The 26674-nt window shown below is 39.1% G+C and overlaps 1 protein-coding gene and 1 long non-coding RNA gene across 3 annotated transcripts; both read right to left on the bottom strand.

Moving 5' to 3' along the window:
* Nucleotides 1–10024: 10024 nt before the first annotated feature.
* Nucleotides 10025–11734, bottom strand: LOC143876830 (uncharacterized). 2 transcript variants are annotated; one of them, XR_013250481.1, is made up of 4 exons: nucleotides 11540–11734; nucleotides 11081–11210; nucleotides 10582–10790; nucleotides 10025–10488 (listed from the first exon to the last, which is right to left on the bottom strand). It is a non-coding gene; the product is annotated as an uncharacterized LOC143876830 (long non-coding RNA). The 2 variants fall into 2 exon arrangements; XR_013250480.1 differs by having other exon boundaries at nucleotides 10025–10790.
* A 12638-nt stretch (nucleotides 11735–24372) lies between these two features.
* On the bottom strand, nucleotides 24373–26203 carry LOC143876831 (transcription factor MYB1-like). Its single transcript, XM_077378524.1, has 3 exons — nucleotides 25866–26203; nucleotides 25472–25601; nucleotides 24373–25290 (listed from the first exon to the last, which is right to left on the bottom strand). Exons 1-3 carry the CDS (start codon nucleotides 25996–25998, stop codon nucleotides 24681–24683), a joined length of 873 nt encoding a protein of 290 aa, XP_077234639.1. The 5' UTR covers nucleotides 25999–26203; the 3' UTR covers nucleotides 24373–24680.
* Nucleotides 26204–26674: the final 471 nt, after the last annotated feature.

The following is a 26674-nucleotide window of genomic DNA, read 5'->3' on the forward strand; positions in this document are numbered from 1 at the left end:
GTTATCCTCGTAATTTTTTTTTTTGAATGGTCAGGATTTCATTGATAAGGCACCAAAAAGGTATCAAGGGAAAGAAAGAAAAAATTCAAGGGATAGGAGGCCTACTCCACTTTTAGCAAGTTTATCTGTCTCATCATTGGCCAATCTCCTAACATGGCGAAAAGAGATGGAAGTAGACCTGGCAAACGGGCGGGCCGGGCCGGATTTGACCCGGCCCGTACGGGTCCGGGTCAAACGGGCCGGGTCAAAGTGACCCGGAAAATTTTACGGGTCGCGGACCTTGGACCCGCACCCGGCCCGTATGGGCCGGGTTGACCCGCGGGTCACCCGGGTTTTTTGCCTTTTTTTACACGTTTTCTGTTATTTTTTTCCCTGTTTTTATGCCTACATTTTTCCTATTTTTTACACACTGTAATAGGATGATCCAAACCGTCCATGTGATGGGCAATGACATAAATAGGTTCAGCCCAAAAAATCATTTCCATAGGATGATCCTAGCCCTCTAATCTATGTAGGAATCGCATATTATTATTTATGGAAACCTCTACAGATTGGAGGGCTAGGATCATCCTATGGAAATCAATCATAGGATTTTTACCCATGTTTTATCCATTGTAATAAAAAAGACAAATATCCATCCATTGTAATAAAAAAGACAAATATACATCCATAAAATGATTATCAAAAGACAAACAGCCCCTGTTTAGCACCCAACCATCCATTGTAATAAAAAAGACAAATATCCATCCATAAAATGATTATCAAAAGACAAACCGCCCCTGTTTAGCCCCTGTTTTAGCACCTGAAACAAGGGCTGTTTAGCCTCTGTTTAGACCCTGTTGACCCCTGTTTTGGCGCATGTTTAGCCCCTGTTTTGGCCGCTGTTTTAGTCCCTGTTTAGCCTATGTTGGCCCCTGTTTTAGACACCCACAAAATGAATTTTACAAACAATGAAACAGAAAAGTTCACAAAGTGAAGTCACATCTTTAAGCCGCATTTACATTATCCTACTCCTAAAGCTTTCGCCAATGGTCTTGTTGAAACCTATCCAAGGCATGCTACTCATGGTATAGTTCCTGTGAACAAAAATAGGCATTTACAATACATGATGAAGGGCCATATGAACACAATACATCATTGTTATCATCAATATAACTATATAACTAAATATTTTACCTGCAGCTTCCAAGGCATTAGTGGTAGTGGATTCTCTCGACACCGACGCCAACAGGTTCTTGGATAATGGCACCACTAGTTGCTCATCACTTGGATCATCGCCTGCATTTACCAAATACAAATAATTAATTTATTAAAATACATAAGAAGAATATGATTAAATATTATTTGTGTACTGTAAATCAAATATTGTAACTTATTTTCTATTTCATAACCAAACAACCAATTTCTAGAGCAAATCACCGCTTGGGCATTTTCCGGTCGAATTGAAGTTCGGTATTTGGTGAGAACTTTGGCTCCAATACTAAAAGCCGACTCCGAAGCAACGGTTGTTATGGGGATGCTCATGAGATCACGCGCCAATATAGATAGAACGGGATACCTCGCATGGTTGTCTCTCCAATACACTAAAATATTCATGTTTGCATAGTGTTTGCGATCGAACTTTGGCTCTTCCAAATAGAGGTCTAGTTCGGACTTTTTTGCGCTACTATTTCCACCATCATATTCATAATAATCAAATTCCTACATTATTAAGATATGAAAGTCAATAATAAATTAATAATACACAAAATTTAAAAAGAAACTACCACAAGTGTTTAGGGGGAAAAGAAAACTTACACTAATGTCGTCATCGTTGTTACTACCGCCCCTATTTTCCACCAAAGAATGGTTCGGAGTTACCACGGGACATTTGGTAACATATTCTTGAAAAAGATAAGTCAATGCACTTCGAACAATATCCACCTTCACCTTGTGATTGTCTTCATCAATCTTCTTATAGCAAAATTCTACAAGATTCATCTTGAAGCGAGGGTCAAGTACAACGGCCATAGCAAGCACAACACTATAAGAGTCCCAATACTTTAGAAACTTTGGTTTCATTTCTTGTGCCATGCTACTAATAACAGTATCAACACTCTCTATCTCTTCATTTAGGCGCAAATGAATTTTCCACACACATTGGAAATATAAATTCGCTGTTGGATACTCGGAACCCGATAAGAGAGTTGTAATATCAAAAAATGGCTTCAAGAATTTGTGCATTTTCTCCCCCCTTTCCCATTCATCTCTTGTTGGACAATACTTGTAACCCGGTTCCATCAAAGCATAATGTGCAAAAGCCTCACGATGTTTGAGGGCACTCTCAAGCATTAAGAAAGTGGCATTCCATCTTGTCGGTACATCCATGCGCAAACCCATTGACCCCGTCACTCCCACTACTTCACAACACTCCGCAAATTTCACTAATCTACCCTCGGATCCTTTAACAAATTTAACACTTTCTCGGATCTTGTTTAATGCAATATTAGCCACATTCAAACCATCTTGAACAATGAGGTTCAAAATATGAGCCGAACATCTTATATGGAAAAAACTACCTTCACATACTAAAGCTCTTTGAACTCGAAGTTGGCTCTTTAAGATTTCAACCAAAGTGTTGCAACTAGATGCATTATCCAAAGTTAGAGAAAAAAATTTCTTTTCGATCCCCCATTCCTTTAAGAATTGAAATATCTTCTCCGACAAAAGAACACCACTATGAGGTGGAGGTAAGTGGCAAAAATTGAGAATCCTACTTTTTAATCAACATAGTGAGCGGTGAGGCAAATATAACCCTCGGTCGTACAAGATGTCCATACGTCGGATGTGAGACATATCCTACCGGGAACCCTCTCCAAAGCAAGTTTGAGTTTTTCTTTCTCTCTCTTATATATTTTCAAACAATCGGCTTTGGCGGTATTTCTACAATATGGTTTCACATCATGATTTAGATACGTGTGAACATCCCTGGTGCCTTCATGCTCTACCATTGAGAATGAGTAGTTATGTTTCATTATTGAAATGGCCACCTTCTCACGATATGTCTCTTGACATAATTTTTTACCCCTCAATTGCATTTCATTACTTAAATGCATCTGTCCTACATCCATATTTTCACGTTTTGGACACTTGGAGTAGTGCTCTATTAAATTCTTTGTCCCATGACTACTACTACCAACGGCATAACTTTTACTACACAACTTACATCTTGCCCTTTCTTTCTTGTTCTCGTCAAAGTATGATTCATATTCATCCCAAAAAATTGCTTTACGCTTCTTACAAACTCTACTTGCAGTACTATCATTAAGAAAATTCTCATTATCATCATCTACATCTACGGGGGTACTCATATTCACAGTGAAAGACATTAATGATCAAAGGAGAAGCTGCATTATCGAAAAAAAGAAAGAAAGTGAACATCAATAGAAGCAAGATAGAGTCGCCAAGATAGACTTGCCAATATATAAAGTAATAACAGTAACAATTAAAGAAGCCCCAAAGACGACATGGAATGGGGCTAGAACAAATGTTATCAAAACAATAAAAAAACAATTAAATGACAATTGAGATATCACATGTAAATAAACCGAAACAACCACTCTCTTGTATAAATTGAAGCAACCACTCTCTTGTGTAAATTGAAGCAACCACTCACATGTAAAAAAATTCCAGCAAAACTGTTTTTTTTTCTTGTAATCCAAACAGGGCCTTAATGAAAATGTAGAGAAATTGCAATCAATACAGAAACTTATGTGAGATACCTTCTCAGAATAGTGACAGGCAACACAGGATCCAGCAAGGGAACATTCAAAGGACGCGTTCCCTTTTGTTTCCCTAAAACTCAGCATCGATCTACGCTGAGATCCCCTTTCTTCAACATCTTTTCCCCTACAATTCCACAATATCTTTTTAGTAAAATCGACCATCAAAATCCATCAGAAAATTTCTCTCTCTCTCTCTCTCTCTCTCTGACCTTAGGGTTTGTGTTTGCGTGTGGGCATGTGTGCTCCAAGGAAAAGTAGAGGAGGAGAACAGAGTTATCAGCAAGAATGAGAGAGAGAGAGAGAGAGAGAGAGAGAGAGAGAGAGAGAGAGAGAGAGCCGTACCTGTGGAGAGGTGGCGACGCCGCGACGCTTCTGGAGGTTGAAGAAGAAGAGAAGAAACCCAAAAGAAACGACCTTTTTTTTTTTTTTTGTGTGAAAGTGAAAGAGTGAAATGAAAAACAAAGTTATAACTTATAAGGGAAAAAAAAAACGACATTTTTATGTTTAGTTTTTTACGGGCACCCGCGGGCACCCGTGGGTCCACCTGGACCCGCGCAGTTTTGACGGGCCGGGTTGACCCGCGGGTCACAATAGAAACGGGTCACAACATCTTGACCCGGACCCGGGATTTACGGGCCGGGTCGACCCGCGGGTCCGGGTCAATTTTTGCCAGGTCTAGATGGAAGGAAATCCCATGATATCTAATATCTCATTGAAATAATCTGTGAATAGCCAAGGAAAGGAATGTGAACCCGAGAGCCACCAAAGGACATTAAGAGAGTCACCTTGCACCATGACATGATTGAGATCAACCTTTCTCTCCTCCAATAATTTGATAGGTGAACCGCCCTCATCTCCACCTCATTAGAGTCGCCAACTTCAATTGACCCTGTAAAAGCCCACATCACCCCTCCATGCTCATCTTTAAGGACACCCCCGGCTGGTCCCGTATTAACTGACCTGTCCATTTATCCATTATATTGAAATGTTCATCCTTATGAACTTATTAGTAAATACAATTACTAAAAAAAATTACCAAATATGTAAATGCATATCCAGATGGAGAAAATGTGGGATGGCATTTCTCAAAGAGTAGAAAGAAAGGTAAAAAGAAGCATACCCTGTTCGTCTGGTTAGATTTTAATTTGAAAAAAAAAGAAAAGAAAGATCCTTGGAGAATTTCAAACTTCAAAGGAGCTAAGTGAAGTAAATGCTGTAATCCTTTCTATCATCATACCATCAAATGGGAGGCTTCTCCACTTGACCTGTTCCGTTTCTTTCCTGAAGGGGGTTGTTGGTCCATCCAATAAAAGCTAGGGAAAAGGTTAGAAGGAAAATAAATGCTTAACTGAGGGCATTTTATCCTAGTTATAAATGAGACTTTGGTTTCAAAGGTGGAGAGCTTGTTGCCTGGTCATGGAGACTCCTTGTTAGTTGAACTCTGGAAAAGGTCATAAATTGCTCAAAAGTTCGACCGTGTTCATACTTTTTAGTTTCTGGTTTACGGTTATTAGTATTTTGGGAAAATTACCAATGGGGGACAAACATTAGGCAGAATTATCAACTGGACCCAGGCTTTTCAGAAATTACCAATGGGGGACAAAATCTGTCTTTTCAGTAAAAGCTGGACAAAAATACCCTTTGGCATATAAAACACGTTTTGACTTTGGAAGGGGGTTTTCAAGTCTCTATGATTGGGGTTATTAGGTATCAAAATGGGGTTACCAATTTCAGAACGGGGTTTTCAAGTCCCTGAAAATTGACCGAGAGTTCTGGAGTTTTGGAAGAGGGTTTTCAAGTATTTAGGAATGGGGTTATCTAGTATAAAAAATGGGGTTACCAATTTCTGAATGGGCTTATCAAGTCCTTAAAAATTGGCCGAGGGTATTGGAGTTTTGGAATGGGGTTTTCAAATCTCTAGGATTGGGGTTATCAAGTATCAAAATGGGGTTACCAATAACCCCAATCGTAGAGACTTGAAAACCCCATTCTGAAATTGGTAACCCCATTTTAATACCTAATAACCCCAATCGTAGAGACTTGAAAACCCCCTTCCAAAGTCAAAACGTGTTTTATATGCCAAAGGGTATTTTCGTCCAGCTTTTACTGAAAAGACAGATTTTGTCCCCCATTGGTAATTTATGGAAAGCCTGGGTCCAGTTGATAATTCTGCCTAATGTTTGTCCCCCATTGGTAATTGGCCTCCAGTTCTGGATTGTTGATCATAAATGTCAATTTCCAGCTCTTTTGTGGTTTTCCTTGTTTAACTTCCATCTATAGCGTTTAGTTCCTGGTCACTCTTATTATTTCATGATGTATTTTGCAATACCCCCCCCCCCCCTTTTGCTCATAGTTCAAAACTCACCTCGTCATCATGGACTCCCCCAAGTCGACTCATTTTTTTGCCTTGGCCGTGCTCCTATGACCTCCACGAGTAGCTTAAAATAGGGTACACGGAATGACAAGCACTTGCGTAGGGTCTTTTCGCCGTTGGATAAGGAGAGCAGTGATAGATTTCAAGTAGCAGACAATGGTGAGATGTTAGTTCATGTTATGGCAGAAGACAGATTAAGGTACCTGTCTAGAGTTGGTTAAAAAAGTTGACTTGAGCCACCTTTGCACGGGCATTGGCCATATTAATTGAGATAGGTGAGTCAGAATTTGGATGATTAGATGGTGTCCAACTGATGCTTCCTATGCCTATTGTTTTCTTATATTAAATATTTCTCAGTGCAACCATGTAATAGAACTGTTTATGAGATGCTTTTTTATAGAAAAATATCTTATTCACTGTATTTAACAACAAAAATATCACAATAATAGGGGATTGTCACTTTTAAAACCCATAAAAAATAATAATAATAGGGGATTGTCTAGGCAATTTCGCAAGAAGCCATCTTGTGGCTCACTTTTTCTGAAGAGAACAGCCACCTCGTATGAGATTATATCATTAGAGGTGGCTGTTATCTGCTGCAACAGTGGACGCGAAATGTCACCGATAATAAACATATTTTTGTGCATCTGATCTAGTCCAAAAATATTGTTACAGAAAAGATTTTATAGATGCATTGTAAATTTTAATTATTACAATGCTATATTATAGGTGAATGATACCAATGCATTACTTTGGGCCACCATTTGGGTCCTTTAGAAGTAGAAATACGGCCACACTTTTAAAAATGTAATTAAAAGTGCTTGCTTTTCTTTCTCAAGGATCAAATCTTTAGTTGTCTCTTGGGGTAAAGGTCGCCCTTCTTTCAATCCGAATTCCGTCGCGGATGTTAGTCGTTTGTGGAAGGAAATATGCTTTAGGAGGGTCCGTGAGGATATCGTTGCACCAAGATGGACCCCACCTGAGGCCGGGGAACAAAATACAGAAGACTAATGAATGATGAATGTAAATGAAATAATAAAGCTAAATTCGATTTCAAGTGTTATTTTTGAAAAATAATTTTCTTAAAGTATTAATTATTTCTATATCGAGTAGAGTTTTTGAAGAGAACCCAGTCAAGGAAAGCAATTTCATCCCATGTCATGGCAAGCCAAACCATCATCAAGGACACAACCCCTATCTTGGACCATATCAAAATATTTCTGCCTAGAGCACACGAACAGAGAAATCAAATTCTATAACTCAGTTATCTCGAGAAGTGAATATATTTGTAAAGAACTCAAGGACATGTCTAACCCTCTCAATATCCAATATCTCATATTTCCAACGACATTACCCAACTTGATTGCTCCCTTTGGACTATTTGGTTGATCATAACCCTTGCAATGATAACATTGCACACCTTTCTCATTGTATGCCTTTCTCATTGACTTTGGATCTCGAATTGAAATTATATCCCTTATCAAACAGTCTTCTTCTTTGATTCTCACTAAGAATAACCAATTCATGATCTTGATTACCCTTAAGATTGAACATTCTCCTCTCTCGTTACACTGATTGAAAAATAATGTTTCTGGTGTCTATGGCTGAAATTTGGGAAAGAGAAATGTTTGGTCATTTTGTGTTGGTTTCAGAGGAAATTTTAAACCAAGCTCATCTTCCATCTCTCAGCTCCTCTTTACTGCTGCAAACAATCAGCAACAACCAAATCTTTCTCCCAGTCAGATTTTTACCCAAATCGTTGGTTTACACTTTTTCAAATAATCAGAAAGATTTCTACTCCCAGCACTAATTCCTAAAAACCCAGATCCATCCTTCTTTGAGATCCAATCGGATTGGCAATGGCGCTTGCTGGCTTGAAATGCTTGAGAACCAATTCAGAGAGAGAGAGAGAGAGAGAGAGAGAGAGAGAGAGAGAGAGAGAGAGAGAAAGAGAGAGAGAGAGAGAGAAAGAGAGAGAGAGAGAGAGAGAGAGCACCATTTCTTCTCCACTCTAATAACAACCAAACACCTCCTTAGAGTCCCTCGTCACTTCCATCCAAATTTCCACTATTCCTATGCAAGGTTACTTTAGTTTTTCACCAAACGAGACAACCAACCGTGGCTTAGAAGATTTTAAAGATATTTTCACAATATTTCACGCGTAACTCAAATTATTTTTCTAATAAATTTTAAAGACTTTCTTAGAGAGTGTCGCATGAGAAATCTCTCTAGGGCCAAAAGCCCCAAGAGGACCACTAATTCATCTCTCTAGGGCCAAAAACCCCATGTGGTGCATTTATTTTAAAAGAATATTTGCTTTCAACGTGGGTCCCATATAAAGTGCCTGTGGAGAGAGAGAGAGAGAGAGAGAGAGAGAGAGAGAGAGAGAGAGAGAGAGAGAGAGAGAGAGAGAGAGAGTGTGTGTGTGTTCGCATGAGCCTCTTATGATTAAGTTCCTTGATCTCTTTAGAGCCTCCTCAAACTGTGATGCTCTCGTGCAGGACTACCTTATTAGAGATGGAGACAGGCCTTGGAGAATTGAATTTGGGAGGAATTTCTTTGATAGGGAGTTGGATATGATTACTTCTCTGATTCACTTGGTTGAGTCTTACTACATTGGAAAGGTTGGAAGTGATAAACAAGTTTGGATCTTGAACAACTTAAAACCATCGTAGTCAAGTCATTCTATCAATATCTTGCTCCTTCCTCCCCTCCCTCGCAGCTCTCCAAAGTTTGGAGCATTCCAGCTCCTCCAAGAGTATGTGTGTTTGATTGGACAGCTTGCCAATACAAGATTCAGACGATTGATCACCTTCCTCACTGCCACATGCTTATTGTAGACCATTGTTCCCTTTGTAGGGACGGGCGAGACAGTGGATAATATGCTCATCAATTCTAGGTGTGTTAGAGAGGTTTGGGCCAGAATTTTGGACCTATTTGGGATCTCATGGGTTTTCCTGCCCACGTCTCTGATCTTCTTGACAATTGGTCTTTTGTGCCGTGGCGTAACAAGGGAAGAATATAATCCTATGGAAGCTTGTGTTGTTGGCCACTTTTTGGGTCATTTGGAAATAGAGAAACACTCGCACATTTAAGAATGTAGTAAAAGGAGCATTCTTTTCTTATTCAAAGATTGTAGCTTTAGTCATCTTATGCGTTAGAACCCTCCCATCTTCAACATGTATTCGTCCACGGATATTTGATATTGTTGGAAGGAGATATGTCTCAGCATGGAGCCTGAGGAGATTATCGCTCATAGATTATTACACCCTAATCCAGGTTGGTTACAGTTAAATTTTGATGGGTCTAGCTTGGGGAATCTAGGGCTGGCAGCTATTGAAGGGATTCTTAGAGATGAAAGAGATCTATCAAGTGGGTCTTTTCAGGACAGATTGGTATCAAGGACTCAAATGAGGCTGAAGTCAAAGTGATACTCCAAGGTATTAGATTGATGGAGGTTAGAGCTTTGGACCATCTCATAGTGGAGGGAGACTCCCATAAATTTATTAGCTGGCTAGATGGGAGGTATCCTCAACCTTGGAGATTCTTGCAATTCATGGATGAGATCTTCGACTGTGTGGAGGGTTGCTCAGTTCATTACCACCACGTTAGGAGATTGGCTAACAGAGAGGCAAATCGACTAGCTAGAGCCGGAGTGAAGAGATCTAGGTTTGACATTTTTTATCTCCACCTCACCCCATGCCCACCCCACGAGATCTATTGTCCATGTCAGTTTTTTTTAATATTTGGTCCCATGACTATCTTGGTTTTGGCACTTTCTTTCTAATATAATCTTACCATTTAAAAAAAAAATCCTTTAGAAAAGCTACAGTGTAAAAGACAACCAGGGAAAACAAAAAAAAACAAAAAACAAAAGTTGGCCACCAATCAGACATGTCCTCTCAAATGAAGACGTTCATATTGATAAAAATTAAAGGAATAAAGCTATCACAATTCCCAAAAGGCTCTCAGCAGCCAATTAAAAAAGAAAAGACACTAAAAGACAACCTGAGTTGTGTTATCATCAAAATATGGTTGTGCAAATATCAGTAGCCTAAATTATTCTCGGGAGCTGCTCTCAAATCGTTCTAGCTTTTCTTCAAGACCTAAAAAACTAGTCCACATTTTGAGTTATGAAGCTGCATTTGCTTGAACTGAACTAAACTCTCTCCAATCCCCAAGCATTTCTTCATTGAAATAAGATGGGTGATCATAACATGATAAAATGTTGTTGCCTCCATCATCTCCACCAATTGGATTGCTTTTCTCTTGGACTTCCTCACCACAAACTTGCATTAAATCAGAATTCGAAATCTCCAAATGAAGTAGTTCCTCCATGTCGAAATCCATCTGAAAGATCAAAGAATCAGGGTCTCGAGGAATTAGTAATGGCAGGCATTCTTTGTTCTTCGTTTTCTGGTCTAGTTGTGGTGGGAGGACTACCTTGGTGCATCCTACAGCCTTGGTTCGAATCACTTGGTAGGTTTTCACATTTAAGAGTCCTTCGATTGATCGATTGGTAGATCGCGTCTCTTGAGATTTGTTGTGGTTTTCTTGAGTGGTCATTTTAGCTGAGTAAGGTTGTCCCCTCTTCCTTAAATTTGTATTCCAATAGTTCTGTATTTCATTATCTGTTCGCCCCGGCAATCTTCCTGCTATAAGAGACCATCTGTGAAAAATATAAAATACCCCTTGGTACTTTTTCTTTCGACGTAAAATGGGTGTAAAACAAATTTTACGCCCATTTTACGTAGAATAATGGGCATTAAGTTTGTTTTACACCCATTTAACGTTGAAAGAAATGGAGCCTCAAATAATAAGTACCATTTATCCTTTTTGCATGGAAAGAGAAAGAAAGAAGAAGAAAAATAACTCCCATTTTTTGCTTTTTGCATGGAAAGAAAAAGAAAGAACAAGAAAATAAAAGATAAATAAAACCTACCTGTTTCCAAGGAGCTTGTGGAGTCTGATGATGAGGTTCTCCTCTTCTACAGTAATGTTGCCTCTCTTGATATCTGGTCTCAAATAATTCAACCAACAGAGTCTGCAACTCTTACGGCATCGCCTCAAACCTGCAAATTTCCATCAAGTTTAGTTAGTTCTACGGTAAAAGGAAAATGTGGGCATGGTTGGCAACCATGGAATTTTTCCCCTGAATTTTCTCCATGGAAAACGAATTTTCCTAGTTTTACTAACCCCTTTTTCTTAGGTAAAAATTATGTTAGGTAAAACTTCTAAGTTTCTTTGCTGGAAAAGTTGTAGTTGAAATAATTCTTTACCTAAAAAAGGTATTAGTTTACCAAACCCTAGACAATCGTTTTCCAAGGGAGAAAAATATAATGGTTGCGAACATAGCTTTAGAAACAAGAGAAATGAAGAAAATGTGGTTTACTTTCTTCACCTGCTCTCTTTGGGAGGTCTCTCCATTTTCCATCCCCATGTTTGTTAACGTAATCAGTAAGGATTCTATCTTCAGAAGCAGACCAAGCACCTCTGTTGAGTTCCACCTCAGAGCAACATGGTCTACCCCCCCATCTATCCTCCTCTCTGTCTCTGTATTTAAATTCTAAGTCTAATGAGGCTCTTTCGGGGGCTCTTATGCTTCTCAAGTTTCTCTCTAGAAATAAAAAACTCTCCTCTATATAAAACTGCAATCGCACATATGATACAAGACTTGTCTCCTATTTTCATTCAGCACATGCAATTATTTTTCTGCCATAATTGAAAGACACCAAACAATATGAAGAGGAAGCCTAAACTGAAGGGCTCCCTTGCCAAAAAACCAGCTACACGGGCACCCCCATTGGACCATCTCACCAAAGTGCATTTGTTATTCATTTATTGAGAAATGATAGAATGAAGGGCGTCCTTGCCATCATAAACGCACTTTGCTGAAATCGCCCAATGAGGGCGCCCTTGAAGATTCAATCTATTATTCCTCTCATTTAATTTTATATATTTCTGGGTCATTATAAATTCACTCTGGTGAAAATGGTCCAATCTGGCGTGCCATTGTAGCTTGTTTTTGTCAGGACGCCCAAATTTGAAATACATGGAGTCATATTCCCTAGGCCTTGTTCCTTTCGGAGTTTCGGGTTTTGATAATTGATTTTGAATCCAAAAGTGATTATTGAAGCCGAAATCAAACACAATTTTGAATCAAATAATCGGTTTTTGATTAAAATCAATAATAATCAGTTTTGGGTTAAAAATCAATTTTTCAAAATACAAAACGGAAATGGCCTTACGGGGGAATGGTCGGTCAGGTTACAGATTATGTCACAAACAATTAGGTCTCTCTCATTTAGTGTGCCCCACTCATCACCATCTTAGCGTGGGGAGTAAAACATACACGGAGCTTATATGTATATGTATCTGATAAATATTGGCCATACAGATATTTATGTTGGCCATACAAATATCTGAGGCATAGGTAGGGACCAAGTGTCTCCTTTTCGATACTCGGAAATGAAAGGGAAATGACATGAAGGCACTCTTGTAGTCTTGTGTCATTGTCCTTCTCAATTACCCCTCATAATCTGCCTCACTATCGATATAGGGGTATGTTTGTCATTTCAAAAAAGACAAGTGTTTTCTCAACTAATTGTATACGTGTAGCGATGGGGAGGTTTGTCATGCCCTGACCTGGCCGCGTTTTGTTACTATAGGCAACATGCTGACATCTTGTATGTGTGAACCCCCATGATATCGTGTAAAGAGACCATGAAACATTTTATAGATGTTAAAAACTGGCCCATTGAATTTTTCCCACGCGAAGTACATCAGCCCCTGCACTAAAAGCTCAACCCGAATTCCGAAAATTGATCTGAGTTCACTCCTACCCATGGTTTCAAATATCGGTTTCCGAATGCAATTTGGTCTCACCGAAATTTCGGGCGAAATCCAACGAAATCAAATAAAGTAATATTTCAACTCGTTTAAAATTTTGGCCGAAATTGTCAAACCGAAATTTCAGGAAAATATTAGATAAAGAATAAAATCCAAATTTTTTGGTGATATTCCATATATTTCGGAAAGAAATTTCAGGGAAACGAAATTTCGGTCGAAATAAAGCAACATTTCGGGTATTAGTGATTTCGCTTTCGGTCTCCACCCAAACCTGAAATTTCAGATTTCAGTCGAAATTTAAAACCAATCTCCTACCCTTGATGGTGCAATGCTGTCACGGGACCTAACTCGTAGGCTCTGTTTGATTGCAGGCATTTATCTCTTAGAGTAGGAGTGTAAGTAGTCAATAGGGAGAGGGCAAGCATTGGATCTACCTGGAACTTGCCTTGTAGAATAGTATTAAGTAGTGTTTGATTGCTTGTCAACTTCTTAAAATTAAATGCACGGGGGGAATTGATATTGCCACCCCAATTTAGCATTTATACCCTTTTTCCCTTCTATTTTCTTAAAATAATTTTATTTTTAATAAAATTTAATCAGAAAGTGGTTCAAATGTTGTAATTCGCAAGAAAAGAAAAAACGAAGGGGAATTGCATTGGCTGGGGCTTAACATTTTACTGTAGACTCCAAACTTGTCTAATTAAAGAATTGCAATTATTGTGACGCCAAAAGTCACCACCAATAGCATCCGCTGATCTACCACCGGTGAACACACGAAAATACTCAAGATCTTGCACTAACAAGATAGAGAAAAATACGCCAACAAGTCACAATTACCAAAGGGAGCAAATCACAAGCAAGCACAAGAAGACAAGAATATGCGTGGTTCACTTCAATGGGCTACTCCACGGGCAAGGCAACGCACAATCCACTATTTAGAACTAAAATAGTAAAATGTTACCTCCATCGGTAAAATCCATCGATAAAACCCTTATCTCCAACCTTCTATGTAAGGGTGGAGGCACATATAGCATGAGGGGGGGCCATGGCCCCCCAATGAGTTGATATTCACTGGAACTACCTGGAACTTGCCTTGTAGAATAGTGTTAAGTAGTGTTTGATTGCTTGTCAGCTTCTTAAAATTAAATGCACGGGGGGAATTGATATTCCCACCCCAATTTAGCATTTCTACCCTTTTTTCCCCTTCTATTTTCTGAAAATAATTTTATTTTGAAGAAAATTTAATCAGAAAGTGGTTCAAATGTTGTAATTCGCAAGAAAAGAAAAAACGGAGGGGAATTGAGTTGGCTGGGGCTTATCATTTTGCTGTAGACTCCAAACTTGTCTGATAAAGAATTGCAATTATTGTGACGCCAAAAGTCACCCCCAATAGCATCCGCTGATCTACCACCGTCGAACACACGAAAATACTCAAGATCTTGCACTAACAAGATAGAGAAAAATACGCTAACAAGCCACAACTACCAAATGGAGCAAATCACAAGCAAGCACAAGAAGACAAGAATATGCGTGGTTCACCTCAATGGACTACTCCACGGGCAAGGTAATACACAATCTACTATTTAGAACCAAAATAGTAAAATGTTACCTCCATCGGTAAAATCCACCGATAAAACCCTTATCTCCAACCCCTTCTGCATATGCAGGGGTGGAGGCACATATAGCATTAGGGGGGGTTTATGCGTGTGGTTGTACATGCATGATTGGCTAGTTTAGTGAGCATGCCCCCCCCCCCCCCCCCCAAATGACCAATGCTTTAGCAAGTGAAAATTAGTCCGGGCTCCACAAGTGTAAATTCTTGGCTCCTCCCCTGCTTCTAGGCAACCACAAGGGAACCCTTAGATCTCTACACTGAGTATGAGAAAAACTCTCCAATACAATGCTTCTCTTGCAGAGAAGAACAATGGAAGAAGAATAATACTATACCTTGATAAACAAGAAGATGAGGAAAACCCCTTTTTGCTTCACCACAAAAAGCCTTCCAATAGCTCAAGAGAAAACTCTTCTTTTTGCCCTAAACTGTCTCCTCAACCTTGAGTACATGAACCTTGATTTTGCTTCACCACAAAAGACCTCATAGAGCCCCAAAAGGAAAACACCCTCTTGCCTTGCCCTAGCTTTCTCCTCAAGAAGAAGAAGAACCTTCCTTTTGCTCCACCACAAATGCCCTCCTAGGCTTGTATCCTTTCCCTGGCCTTCTCCTCTGCTCCCTATTTTTTAGTTCTTCAAACTCTCTTGCATTTACAAACCCTAAATCTAGGGAAAACACATCCCATTTAAAAAGGCCAAGTGGGACCCACTCCAAAAATGAAATAGAACCTATATCACGAACTCAACAATTATGGAGTCCCATTTTTTACTCAAAAAACGAGGGATTGCAGGAGGATTTTAATGCTAAATGGTTTGAATACAGAGAGGATCAAAATAATTAAGTAGTGACAGTTAACTAGGTACGTCAAGGTCCAAACTAAGATAGAGGGCTGCTAGCAAAATGGGAATCCACCTTGTAAAACAGACGCTTCACTTTATCGTGACACGTGCAGAAGAAAACAAGTGGCTGCACGAATCCCTTTTTGCAAGGATTTTTTTCATGTGTTTCATTATTTCAAGGGATTTGGTAGCGTCCATCGCCTAAGGCATTTTGCGGACGGCCTGTTGCATGTCAGAGCAGCCCCACACTTTTCAGCAGATTTTGTCTTTATTCGTGAGGTGGCTGAAAGACAGGAAGTGAGGGAGGGGAGCAGCATATAAGGCAGAGGCCCGACGCATAAGAAAACACTAGGTCGCCAGCACCACAGCCGTTGGATTAGGTTAGCAGCGCAGATTAAAAGTATTAAAAAACTAGTTGAAGAGGTAACCGGTGACTCTCTTCCCAACTTTCCCGATTTGTTTGGGCCGAAAATCCTGTCATCCTCTTGGTTTCCACGAAAAAAACAAGAAGTGCTACTCTAGAGGACTTTTCTCTGCATTTCTGCTCGTCCTCTTAATCCACAGATGTCGATGGCTTTCACATTTGGGCTTAATTTCAAGCAAGCAAGACCAAATTGTCCTCAAAGCTTATGCCTTACGCAAATCGAGGAGAAGAACAAAGCTTGAATACGTGAGAGAAGTGAAGTCGATTCCCATGAACGTTTGGTGTTTGATCTTTCAGGTTGTGTTCACACGTAAGAATTGACTTATCTGACATGGATCCATGTGAAGATATAAAAATCAACAGAAATGATGTACATAGTAAGATGCACACCACAATGGTGATAATACTGCACTTTGAAATAAGGGATTTGCTAGCGTCCATCCCAGAAGGCATTTCGCGGATGGCCTGTTCCATGTCAGAGCAGCCACCTCACGAGTAAAGACATTTCAGCAGATTTTTTCTTTATTGAAAACAATTGAGTGGGGTTCCTTCGTCAGCATTTATAATAGGAAGGTGATAGCTTGGCGTTAGCTAAGATGATATTTACTGAAAACATAATCCCAAAAGAAGGGCATTTTAGTCATTATCCACCACGTTTTTTTCAAACTGAGAGCCAATTTTCCAAAATGGAAAGCAAGAAAGAAAGAAGGGATTTGCTAGGGACCACTGCACAAGGCATTTCGCTGATGGGCTGTTGCATGAGCCTACGTGCTCAGATTTTATCTTATTCATTTAATTCACCTGAGGTGGATGCTCTCACATGCAAAAGCCTATCCGAGAAATGCCTGGTTAATTATATTCCCACTACCATGGTTTAATAATTGCACAAACTCGATCATCTTGCCTTTTCTTTTTAATTAAGCTCTGATCGGCAACCTTTCCCATTCTCTTAATTCTCATTCTAGAATCAAGACTAATTAAAATGCATTTTTCAATGGCCAAAATAGAATGGAGACCCTAGAATGCAGCCAAGTCAATTGTATTACAAAATGGCAAATCAAAAGTCTCTTTCTTTGCACATGCAGTCGTAAGAGTAGAGATAGAGAAAGACAAATAGACAGTCAATAAATTGATGACTTTTGCATGTAAATCAAAATGAAGAAAATTTGTGGATCGTAGGTGTCTTTCTCTCTAATCATTTCTTACAGAAATATATATATGTGTGCACCGCATGCGTCTCTTTCAAAAAAGAGGGCTGCTACCAAAACGGGACTTGGTTTGGAAAATAACGACGAAAGTGTACATGTTGCCACGTACACCAAGAAGACAAGGAAATGTGCTGTGTTAGATTAGATAAGATCTGATGAGATCCGACCATTGGATCATCAAGTATTAGGTGAGAGCTAGATAGAAATCTAAACCATTTGCCTAATATATACTAACTACGCCTCATCTCTAATCTAATACTTGATGATCAAACGCTCAGATCTCATCAGATCTAATCTACTCTAACAAGTGGGAATCACCATGAAAAGCGAAAAACACATTTGTCTTTCTTGCTTTGGAAGTTTCTCTCTCTCTCTCTCTCTCTCTCTCTCTCTCTCTCTCTCTCTCTCTCTCACGCACAACTACCGCTCACGTGTTTTGGGAGTTTCTTGTTGCATCTAACTTTCTTCGTTATAGTTTCCACCCTACTAGGATCCTAGGCTTACCTTTGAGTCCTTCCATTAGTCTTGACTTACGGTCAAATTGCTCCCTTTCACCGTTTGTATTTAAAAGTTTAGGAGAGGCCGTGCAAATAAATGTGAAGACAAGGGCCTCATTGGATACTCTTACAAATTGTTTATGTTTAATCCCATTTACATGAAAAGGACTTAGTAGAATAATTCTTTGTTATTGATAGTCTTAGGGTGAGAAGTTTCCGTCATTTTTATACATGGGATTTGCCGGGGACCACCGCAAAATGCAACCACCTCAGTTGAATTAAATGAATAAGACAAAATCTGTGCATATGTGACTGCTCTCATGCAATGACCAGCCCACGAAATGCCTTCTGTGATGGTCCCCAGAAAATTCCTTTATACATGTATACATGCATACTTTTTTATTATATTTATAGAAACTGCATTAATTCTTGTAACCTGCAGATTAAGAAAGAGGTCAATAAAAAAAAGAGATATTACTCTATCAATTGTCCAACTGATCTCCGCGTCTGTATTGTAAATATGCAGTCACGAATAATCCAGCTACCTGATAAAATGATCTTGTGGTATTAGTATAAATGATCTTTCAATCTTGTTCGGCTACAGCTGAAACGCCGAAATATAAGTCACTTTCCATGGGTCTCTTAATTTGAAACATAACATATCATGTACATTAGAGATTTGAGAGAACACGAGTCATGTTCTGTTCGGACCCGGGTAGAACTTGCCCTCAAAAGCTAGCTTTTAAGGGGAGGGAACCCATTCCCTTATAAGCCCATCCACAGCGTTACACTTTTCCGATGTGGGACTATTTTGCTTTCACGTGGAACCCCCTAACAATCTCCCCGTCCACGCGGTAGGAACGTGGGAACTACGAGATCTTCCCCCAGGGATTTTTCCATCCTCAGAGGCATAGGGTTACCGAGATCTTCCCTGAGGGATATTTCCATCCTCGGAGGCTAAATCGGGGCTACCACTGTTGGGACCCAGGTAGAACTCAGCCTCAGAAGCTAGCTTTTAAGGGGAGGGAACCCATTCCCTTATAAGCCCATCCACATCGTTACACTTTTCCGATGTGGGACTATTTTGCTTTCACGTGGAACCCCCCATCATGTTCCACAAACTAAAGTTAGTTGGATGTGAATAAGTCATCATGTGGTTGATAAATATCTTGCTTACAGTGCATTGTTAGTTTAAATGAAATGAAAAAAATTAAATTCAAAAACTCTAAACAAAATTTCATTCCGATAATCCCCTATGATGACATTGGCCAAATGTGGACCTAGTCAGTGGAGAATGCATAATACACTAACCTTATCGACAAGTATTTTTTGAACAATAGACTAACCCAATGATCCCGAGATGTTATTGATTACTGTTAATGATTACCGAATTGAACTCTGGCATCTGATTATGATTATTGACTCTCTGATATGTGTTTTGGACCTTTTACTGAATCTTATTTTGTTATACTATTGAGCCCATTCTTGTTAGCATAGCTGCCGATTTCTGTATTTATGTCACTTGCTTTATTTGCCTCGATTTATATTTCTATTTGTTATGGTAACTGTTAGTACTTCACACGAGAGTTAGCTCACTCGTGGTTTACAAATTTCAGATCTTGAGGCTTGATTCCAGTGTTGATCCTGAGGCTTGACTCCAGTGTTGACTTGGAGTAGCGAGAGATTTACCACACAGAGGAGATCTTTAGTTCTTTCGATTTCTCTTCGAGTGAGTATTAGCTAGAACATTAAATGTGACATTAATTTAATAATTATTGGGGAAAGAGTGTGAAACACTGATTATTACTATCTTAAACTTCATGGATAAATTTGGAATTTGATTGGTAGTTAGATAAATCCTGCATGCAGGGGTGGAGGCACATATAGCATGAGGAGGGCACCCCCCCCCCCCCCCCCCCCCCCCCGGCTTGCAAAATCCTTTTTTATAACCCATGGCTGTACATGCATGCATAGCTATTTTAGTGGCCATGGCCCTTCAAAGACCAAAACAAGCAAGTGTAAATTAGTCCGCCCCCCAATTGTAAATTCCTGGCTCTGCCACTGCCTGCATGGTTTTGTTTATGTTGCTAGCCTTGCATGCTTGTAGAGTTCACTTTGCAGGTATGTGTCGCTATTATGTTCCAAGCCATGGTAATGATTTGGGGTGTGACAAAACTTTTCTAAGCTTTTTATTTGTAAAGGTTTTATCTGAGAAAGTGTTCACAATGGCATTTGTGGGGCCCAATAAGTGTCTTTTAAGGAGCTTTTATATGGTGCCCGACCCTGAAGTTCCGTCAAGGCAGGGCCACCCTTGATATTTGATCGAACACAGCAGTGCACTTTTTAAGGGGCTGCTGCTGGATCAAATATCAACGGTGGGACTTTTATCGGGACTTCGGTTGGGCACAATATAATTTCTCTTTATGAAGTACGGCAAAAGTGACTTTCCTTTTACCATCATTCATTTCAAGGAAGGGAAATGCTAGCCCACTATTAGGCTCGTTGGGGCCTGGTTATGCCACATCTTTACGATCGAAGCCGTGGACCCCACAATGACAAGTCTGACAAAATGTCTTTGTTGGGCCTTTGATATCCATAAGCCTCTTTTAGGGCTACGAGTAGGGTTGCAACTCGGGTCGGGTTGAGGCCAACCCTAACCCAACCCGCCTCCAAATCAGGTCGGGTTGGGTTCGGGTTGAGTCAGGTTGGATTCAGGTTCATATAGGGCCAAATATATATATATATATATATATATATATATATATATATATATATATATATATATATATATATATATATATGAGAAAACAATTCCTACACATATGTGTAGAGAGTTCTCTACACACTAGCTTAAAAAACAGTGGGGGCCCACATTGTTTGGGTGATCCAAGCCATCCATTTTAAAGGCCCTCACATAGATAGGGTGTCTACAAAAAATCAGATCCATAGGATCATCCCAACCCTACGATTTGTGGAGGTAAAATGGATGTCTTTAAACCTTCATAAATTAGTCCATTTTTTGCCTCCACAGTTCGAATGGTTAGGATGATCCTATGGATCTGATATTTTGTGGACACCCTATCTATGTGAGGGCCTTTAAAATGGATGGCTTGGATCACCCAAACAATGTGGGGCCCCACCGTTTTTTAAGCTAGTGTGTAGAGAACTTATCTACACATATGTGTAGGAACCGTTTTCTCATATATATATATATATATATATATATATATATATATATATATATATGAGAAAAGTGTAGCTACACATACGTGTAGCTAACTTAGCTACACCGACGGCTTAAAATACAATGGGCCCCACATTATTTGGGTGATCCAAACCATTCATTTGATGGGCCCTCACATAGATAGGGTGTGCCCAAAAAATCAGCTCCATAGGATCATCCCAACCCTACGATTTGTGGAGGCAAAAATGGACGTGTAAAAACCTTCACAAATCTGTCCATTTTTGCCTCCACAGTTTGAAGGGTTGAGATCATCCAATGGAGCTGATTTTTTGGGCACACCCTATCAATGTGAGGTCCTATCAAATGAATGGTTTGGATCACCCAAATAATGTGGGCCCACTGTATTTTAAGCCATCGGTGTAGCTAAGTTAGCTACACGTATGTGTAGCTTCACTTACCTCTCTCTCTCTCTCTCTCTCTCTCTCTCTCTCTATATATATATATATATATATATATATATATATATAATCCAAAAAAATCATAATAAAATTAGAGGATGGAGGTTGGGTTCGGGTTGGGCCGGTCGGGTTGCCAAGGCCTCAACACTAACCCAACCCGAAATTAAATCGGGTTGGCTTTTTCTAACCCTAACCCAACCCAAGAAAATGCCAACCCAAACCAAGCCAAAATTGGGTTGAACCCGTCAGGTTCGGGTTGAGCCCGATCCAAGTTGCACCCCTAGCTATGAGAGCAGAAGCTCAACTGTAGTTCTTTCTTACGCAAGAGATATCCACAATCATTGGCTAGGCAAATAATATTTTCACCCCCTTTTCTTGCCTGAGTCACCCCTTGCAATATAAAAAAAGTAGTCATAAATACACTACAGGGGGTGGCCCCGGAAAGAAGAGGGGGCGAATATATCCCTTTCTTATTGACTTTTTATACATGTATTTCAATCATGGAGCAAGTGTAAAGTAGAAGCAAACATACATTGCAATGCAGAAGCAGAGAGAAGGCTCCACAATAATTGACTATTCATTACAGAGATTTGTTCACACGACTCCTGTACCCGCGTGGACATTCTCCTATGTAACTTCAAACCGAAATTTCATACTGTATTGATATTTTAAAGCAACATTTGAATTTATTATAGTGTCTTGCTTCAGCCAAAGCTTCATAAAAGTAGGAATATATCAATAATTATGGAATTTATCTAGTCTACATTGTATCTACACAGAAAAAGGGTTTGCTATTACCTTTCCCTGTTCTTGAATTAATATCAGAAACTAAGACATGAGGTTCTAAATTTCTAATCAATTTCACTGCATATAAACACAAAACCCTTTTTTCCAATAAGCCCAAAATGCCCCAAAATTGATAGTGATTTATTCCTATATTCACAAATTACAATAACCAGTTAATTAGGTTGATAATTTTCAATGTGATCTGTTAAGTATCAGCTCTGCTTATTTCCCCAGATACCGTGACTCGTTATGTTCATCATTTCCCAAAATGCCCCTAAATGTGTGATACTGTATATTTTCAGGTGATATTTCCAAAAATGCCCCACCCTTCTATCACCCATGTGATTGTGAAACGGGGTTTAACTCAGGTCGATTTTTGGGAGTTCAGGTTGAGCTTTGACCATAAAATCAGGTCGGGTTCCGGTTGAATCCAATTTATTTTTTATCATGCAAAAGCTCAACCCGACTCAACACAAGTTGCACCCATAATTGCAAATTTGCATGTAACATTATTTAAAGAGAAAAGTGTTCCTGAGCTTATCTGAGCTAGAGCTCAAAAACACATGTGGCCCCACATTTTTTGGGTGATCCAAAGCATCCATTTGGAAGGCCCTTCCATAAATAGGATGTGTACCAAAAATCAGCCCTAGAGGATCATCCTAGCCTTGTCATTGTGGAGGGAAAATATGGGCAGAAACATGGAGACTCTGTCCATTCCTCCCTCCACCTTTGATTAGGTTAGGATGATCCTACATGACTGATTTTTGGTACACACCCTATCCGTGGAAGGGCCTTCCAAATGAATGCTTTGGATCCCCCAAAAATGTGAGGCCATATGTGTTCTTGAGCTATAGCTCAGATAAGCTTATTTGAGTTATAGCTCAGGAGCACTTTCCTCTTATTTAAAATTTATATCATTTATATCGCATTCATACACGTGTGCCTATGTCGTTACAAAATTCAAATCAAAGTAAAATAGAAACCAAAAACGACATTATTGAAAATCATGTTTGTTAAACTAGCATCAGATCGCGACGTGTATCATGTTTGAAAAACATATATAGAAGTCACTTTTAAATCATCTTTGCGCGCTAATGAAAAAAAATCCCTCTTGAAGTTTGTCGTCAGTCGTGGAATTTTTAATCCATAAAATTTGGATTAAACCGTCATACCTCTTTTTGTTCTATTAACTTTTGTGTTTCTTCTAACCAAAATTCAACCCTTTTAAAAGAAAATAAAAAAAATCTTAGTAATGAGTTTTGATTGGAAGATACCAAGATTTCCATATATTTCAGAGATTTAAATTTTCAATATATCTCACCTTTTTTTGTTCCCTTCTATAGTGTACTCATGCTTAATAATAATAATAATAACAATAATTTCCTTTTGGGTCCCTTCCATGATTTCCTCTTGTATATGCCTGATGCACATGTTCATGCAGTTCCCAAAACGCTCTAAGAAGCCTATTACAAAAGAAAAGACAAACTGAGTTTGTGCAGTTATTAAAACATGGTAGTGCATGCCAATTTCAGCAACCTAATAATGATTGTAGTAGTAGTGTTGTGATAGTAGTGAAGTGTATCACTAAAATCTAGTCATGGATGCTGTCAGCAATAAAGGGCATAAGTATTAAACGCCAACTAATTTTGTATTATTTGATTTTGATCACATTTTGCTTTTTACACGTGACAAGAGACATTGGTGTCATGTCTAGCTTTAAAGGTGTCTATACCAGTCCCTCTTTCTCTTAAGTGGGATGTTTTCTCTTGTGGTTACACACGGTTCAATGGCCCAAAAATAACGAAGAGAACTCGTACACTCAACCTATCATAAAATTCTTCCCAACTAAGTTTTTCAACAAGTGAACACAATTTTCCAACGATAATGTTTCCCTTCTCATACATATTCTTCATGACGAATTATGAACCTTCTAGTTTTTTTCTTTGGTTAATTATAGTGAAAATGGAAACTTTTTTTTATTTTTTTATCAGCAAGCTGGGATTAGGCAGACCCCATCAGAATTTATTAAGAAAGAAACGAAAGTACAAGAGAGAACACAAGAGGACCATAGCCTCCATACAAGCTTACAACCTCACATATTCAGTTCCAATCCTATCTAGGTGCAGTATTTGTAATGATTCTTGAGGAGATAAAGGCAGAGGAATATGCATCCCTTTACAAGGGCATGACCTTTTAGATAGTAAGTCTGCCGCTGCATTTGATTCTCTCCAGATGTGCAATATCCTCCATGAGGAGAAGGAAATTAGCATAAGCACAATCTCAGACCCGATCTTTTATAGTGTCCACTGCAAACAGGGAATCTACCTCTATCCACATATGCTTAATACCGAGAGCCTGGGCTTGTCGGACCCAATAATGAATGACTCTGAATTATATTGAAAATGGAAACTTGACAACCCCTTACAAGCTAAGGGCACTTTAAAATTATAATAGGGTGTCATAGTGTTAATAACAGCACTTTTTATTTAGTTTACAATGACTACCAATACAAGCACATAGAAAAAGATGGTCCCGTTGAAATTCTCCAAATTAGGGAAGCTGGTTAATGGGGGTTTATTATAGCCGTAGACAAAAAGCTAGCTAACACATGGTTTTATACAGGACGATGGGTAGATCCTAACATATATAATTAAACCTTATTCTTAGAGGCTTAATTAGTTTCAATTATTCTCCTAGTAATTCCTGCTCGGAATCGAGAAACGAAGCCAAGGATACATCAGCTTGAATGCAATCTTTCCCTGTCCATTCCACCATTGTTTCGTTATTGAACAAGAGAGGAAGATCTGATGGCAAAGATAAATTATTATCATTGTCTTGAAGCCCCTCGCCGCTGTGTTGCAAAAAATCAAAATCGAGAAAATCCGAAAGGCAAAGGTCTTCCATATTGAAATCCATCAAAGAGTTAATAAAATTGTCTTCTTGAGATGTTAATGATGCTGTTTCAGGTGATTCCGAATCCGCTCCTTTCTGGGTCGAAAAATCTTCGACCTTATTAGCCCGCTCGAAATCTTTAATTTGCTCTGAATTTTCAATCTTCTCTTCTTGTGCGACAATAAAAACCTTACTGCACCTCAATGCCTTGGTTCGGATAGCCGGAGATTTGATCTTTGTTGGTGGGTCCGGTGGTGGTTCGATTGCGGGCTTCTTCTCTAATTGATTATGGTTTGCTAATTGTGTTGATTGAGCCTTGACCTTCTTCCCCAAATTGGTATTCCAATAGTTCTTAATTTCATTGTCTGTTCGCCCTGGCAGTCTTCCGGCTATTAGAGACCATCTGCAAATACCCAAGAAATTAAAAAACATTGAGTACATTTTCTTTGTATGTTTTGATCTTTTATGTACTTGGCTTCGAACTTGCTTAGTTACTCAAAAATTTAAAAGAAAAAAAGATGATACACAATTACTCAGTGTAACCCATACTAAAAAAAGTTCTTGAAATGAAGAAAGGATAATACCTGTTTCCGAGGAGTCTATGGAGTCTAATGATAAGCTCCTCCTCTTCATTGGATATGTTGCCTCTCTTAATATCCGGTCTCAGGTAATTAAGCCATCGGAGCCTGCAACTCTTCCCACATCTTTTAAGGCCTGCAAAGAGTAACAAATCTCACTGAGGGAGAGAGAGAGAGTATGAAGAAATTTGTCAAAGACTCCTTTAAGATGCATACACCCTTCTTATGTATACAGACAAAAAATGATGGTGGATTGTATAATTTGACACATTCTTTATGGTGCATACATCATTATTGTGTATATACACAAGAAATGATGGTGTATTGTGTAAAGAATTTACCATGCATCTCATCTCTTTTATTTTCTACAAAGCAAGTTATCTTGGTTTGGATCTCTCACCTGCTTTCTTGGGAAGGTCTCTCCATCTCCCTTCACCATGGAGTTTAACATAATCGGTGAGAATTTTATCTTCGGTAGCAGTCCAAGCTCCTCTATTGAGTCCCACCTTAGAGCAGCAAGGGCTTCTACCCATCTTTAGACACCCCCAAAACCCCTTCTTTCAGCGTCAGTCCTCTCTTCTTTTGAGGCTTACGTTGGCTTATTTGAGAGAGTGGCGAGCCTCTTATAGCCACATTTCTGCATTTTATTATTGAAAATCCGTACCCATGAAAGCAACTCCTGGGAAAAATAACGCTCTCTATTGCTGGGTTTTTGTAGCATGTGCACTACAAGTTTCCTTGAGTGGGGGAGGGTTTTTATGTGATGTTGGAAACTTCAATTCTTCTTCATCTACCCTTCTTAAGATGTGCTTATGAATCTAACGTTCTCAAATATTTTTTGAAAGTTCGTTGCATCTCTCGAGTATGGTCAGTGTATGCACTTGTCATAAAAGCTTGGTCGTGACACATTTGGTGGGGAATGAATAGTGCATGCCCATATTAATGCCCCCTACTATGTCACCATCTTCTATTATTTTGAATTGTTCATGCGCCAAATGTTCGGCATATCCCACATAAGACACCTCTCAGATGCTTACTGATATTGGCACTACATAATTAAACTAATTCGGCTTGTAGTTTATTATTCAAACAGTTGTAAAAAATTATTACATTTCCCAAAAAAGCGATAAAGACAATTGAAAAGGAAAAGAAAAACTGAGTTTGTGCAATTATTAAAGCATGGTGGTGCCAATATCAGTAGCCCTCTCA

The sequence above is a fragment of the Tasmannia lanceolata genome, unplaced genomic scaffold, assembly GCF_043159265.1.
Source record: "Tasmannia lanceolata isolate RefF3 unplaced genomic scaffold, GAP_Taslan_0.1 ptg000005l, whole genome shotgun sequence".
NCBI lineage: Eukaryota > Viridiplantae > Streptophyta > Magnoliopsida > Canellales > Winteraceae > Tasmannia > Tasmannia lanceolata.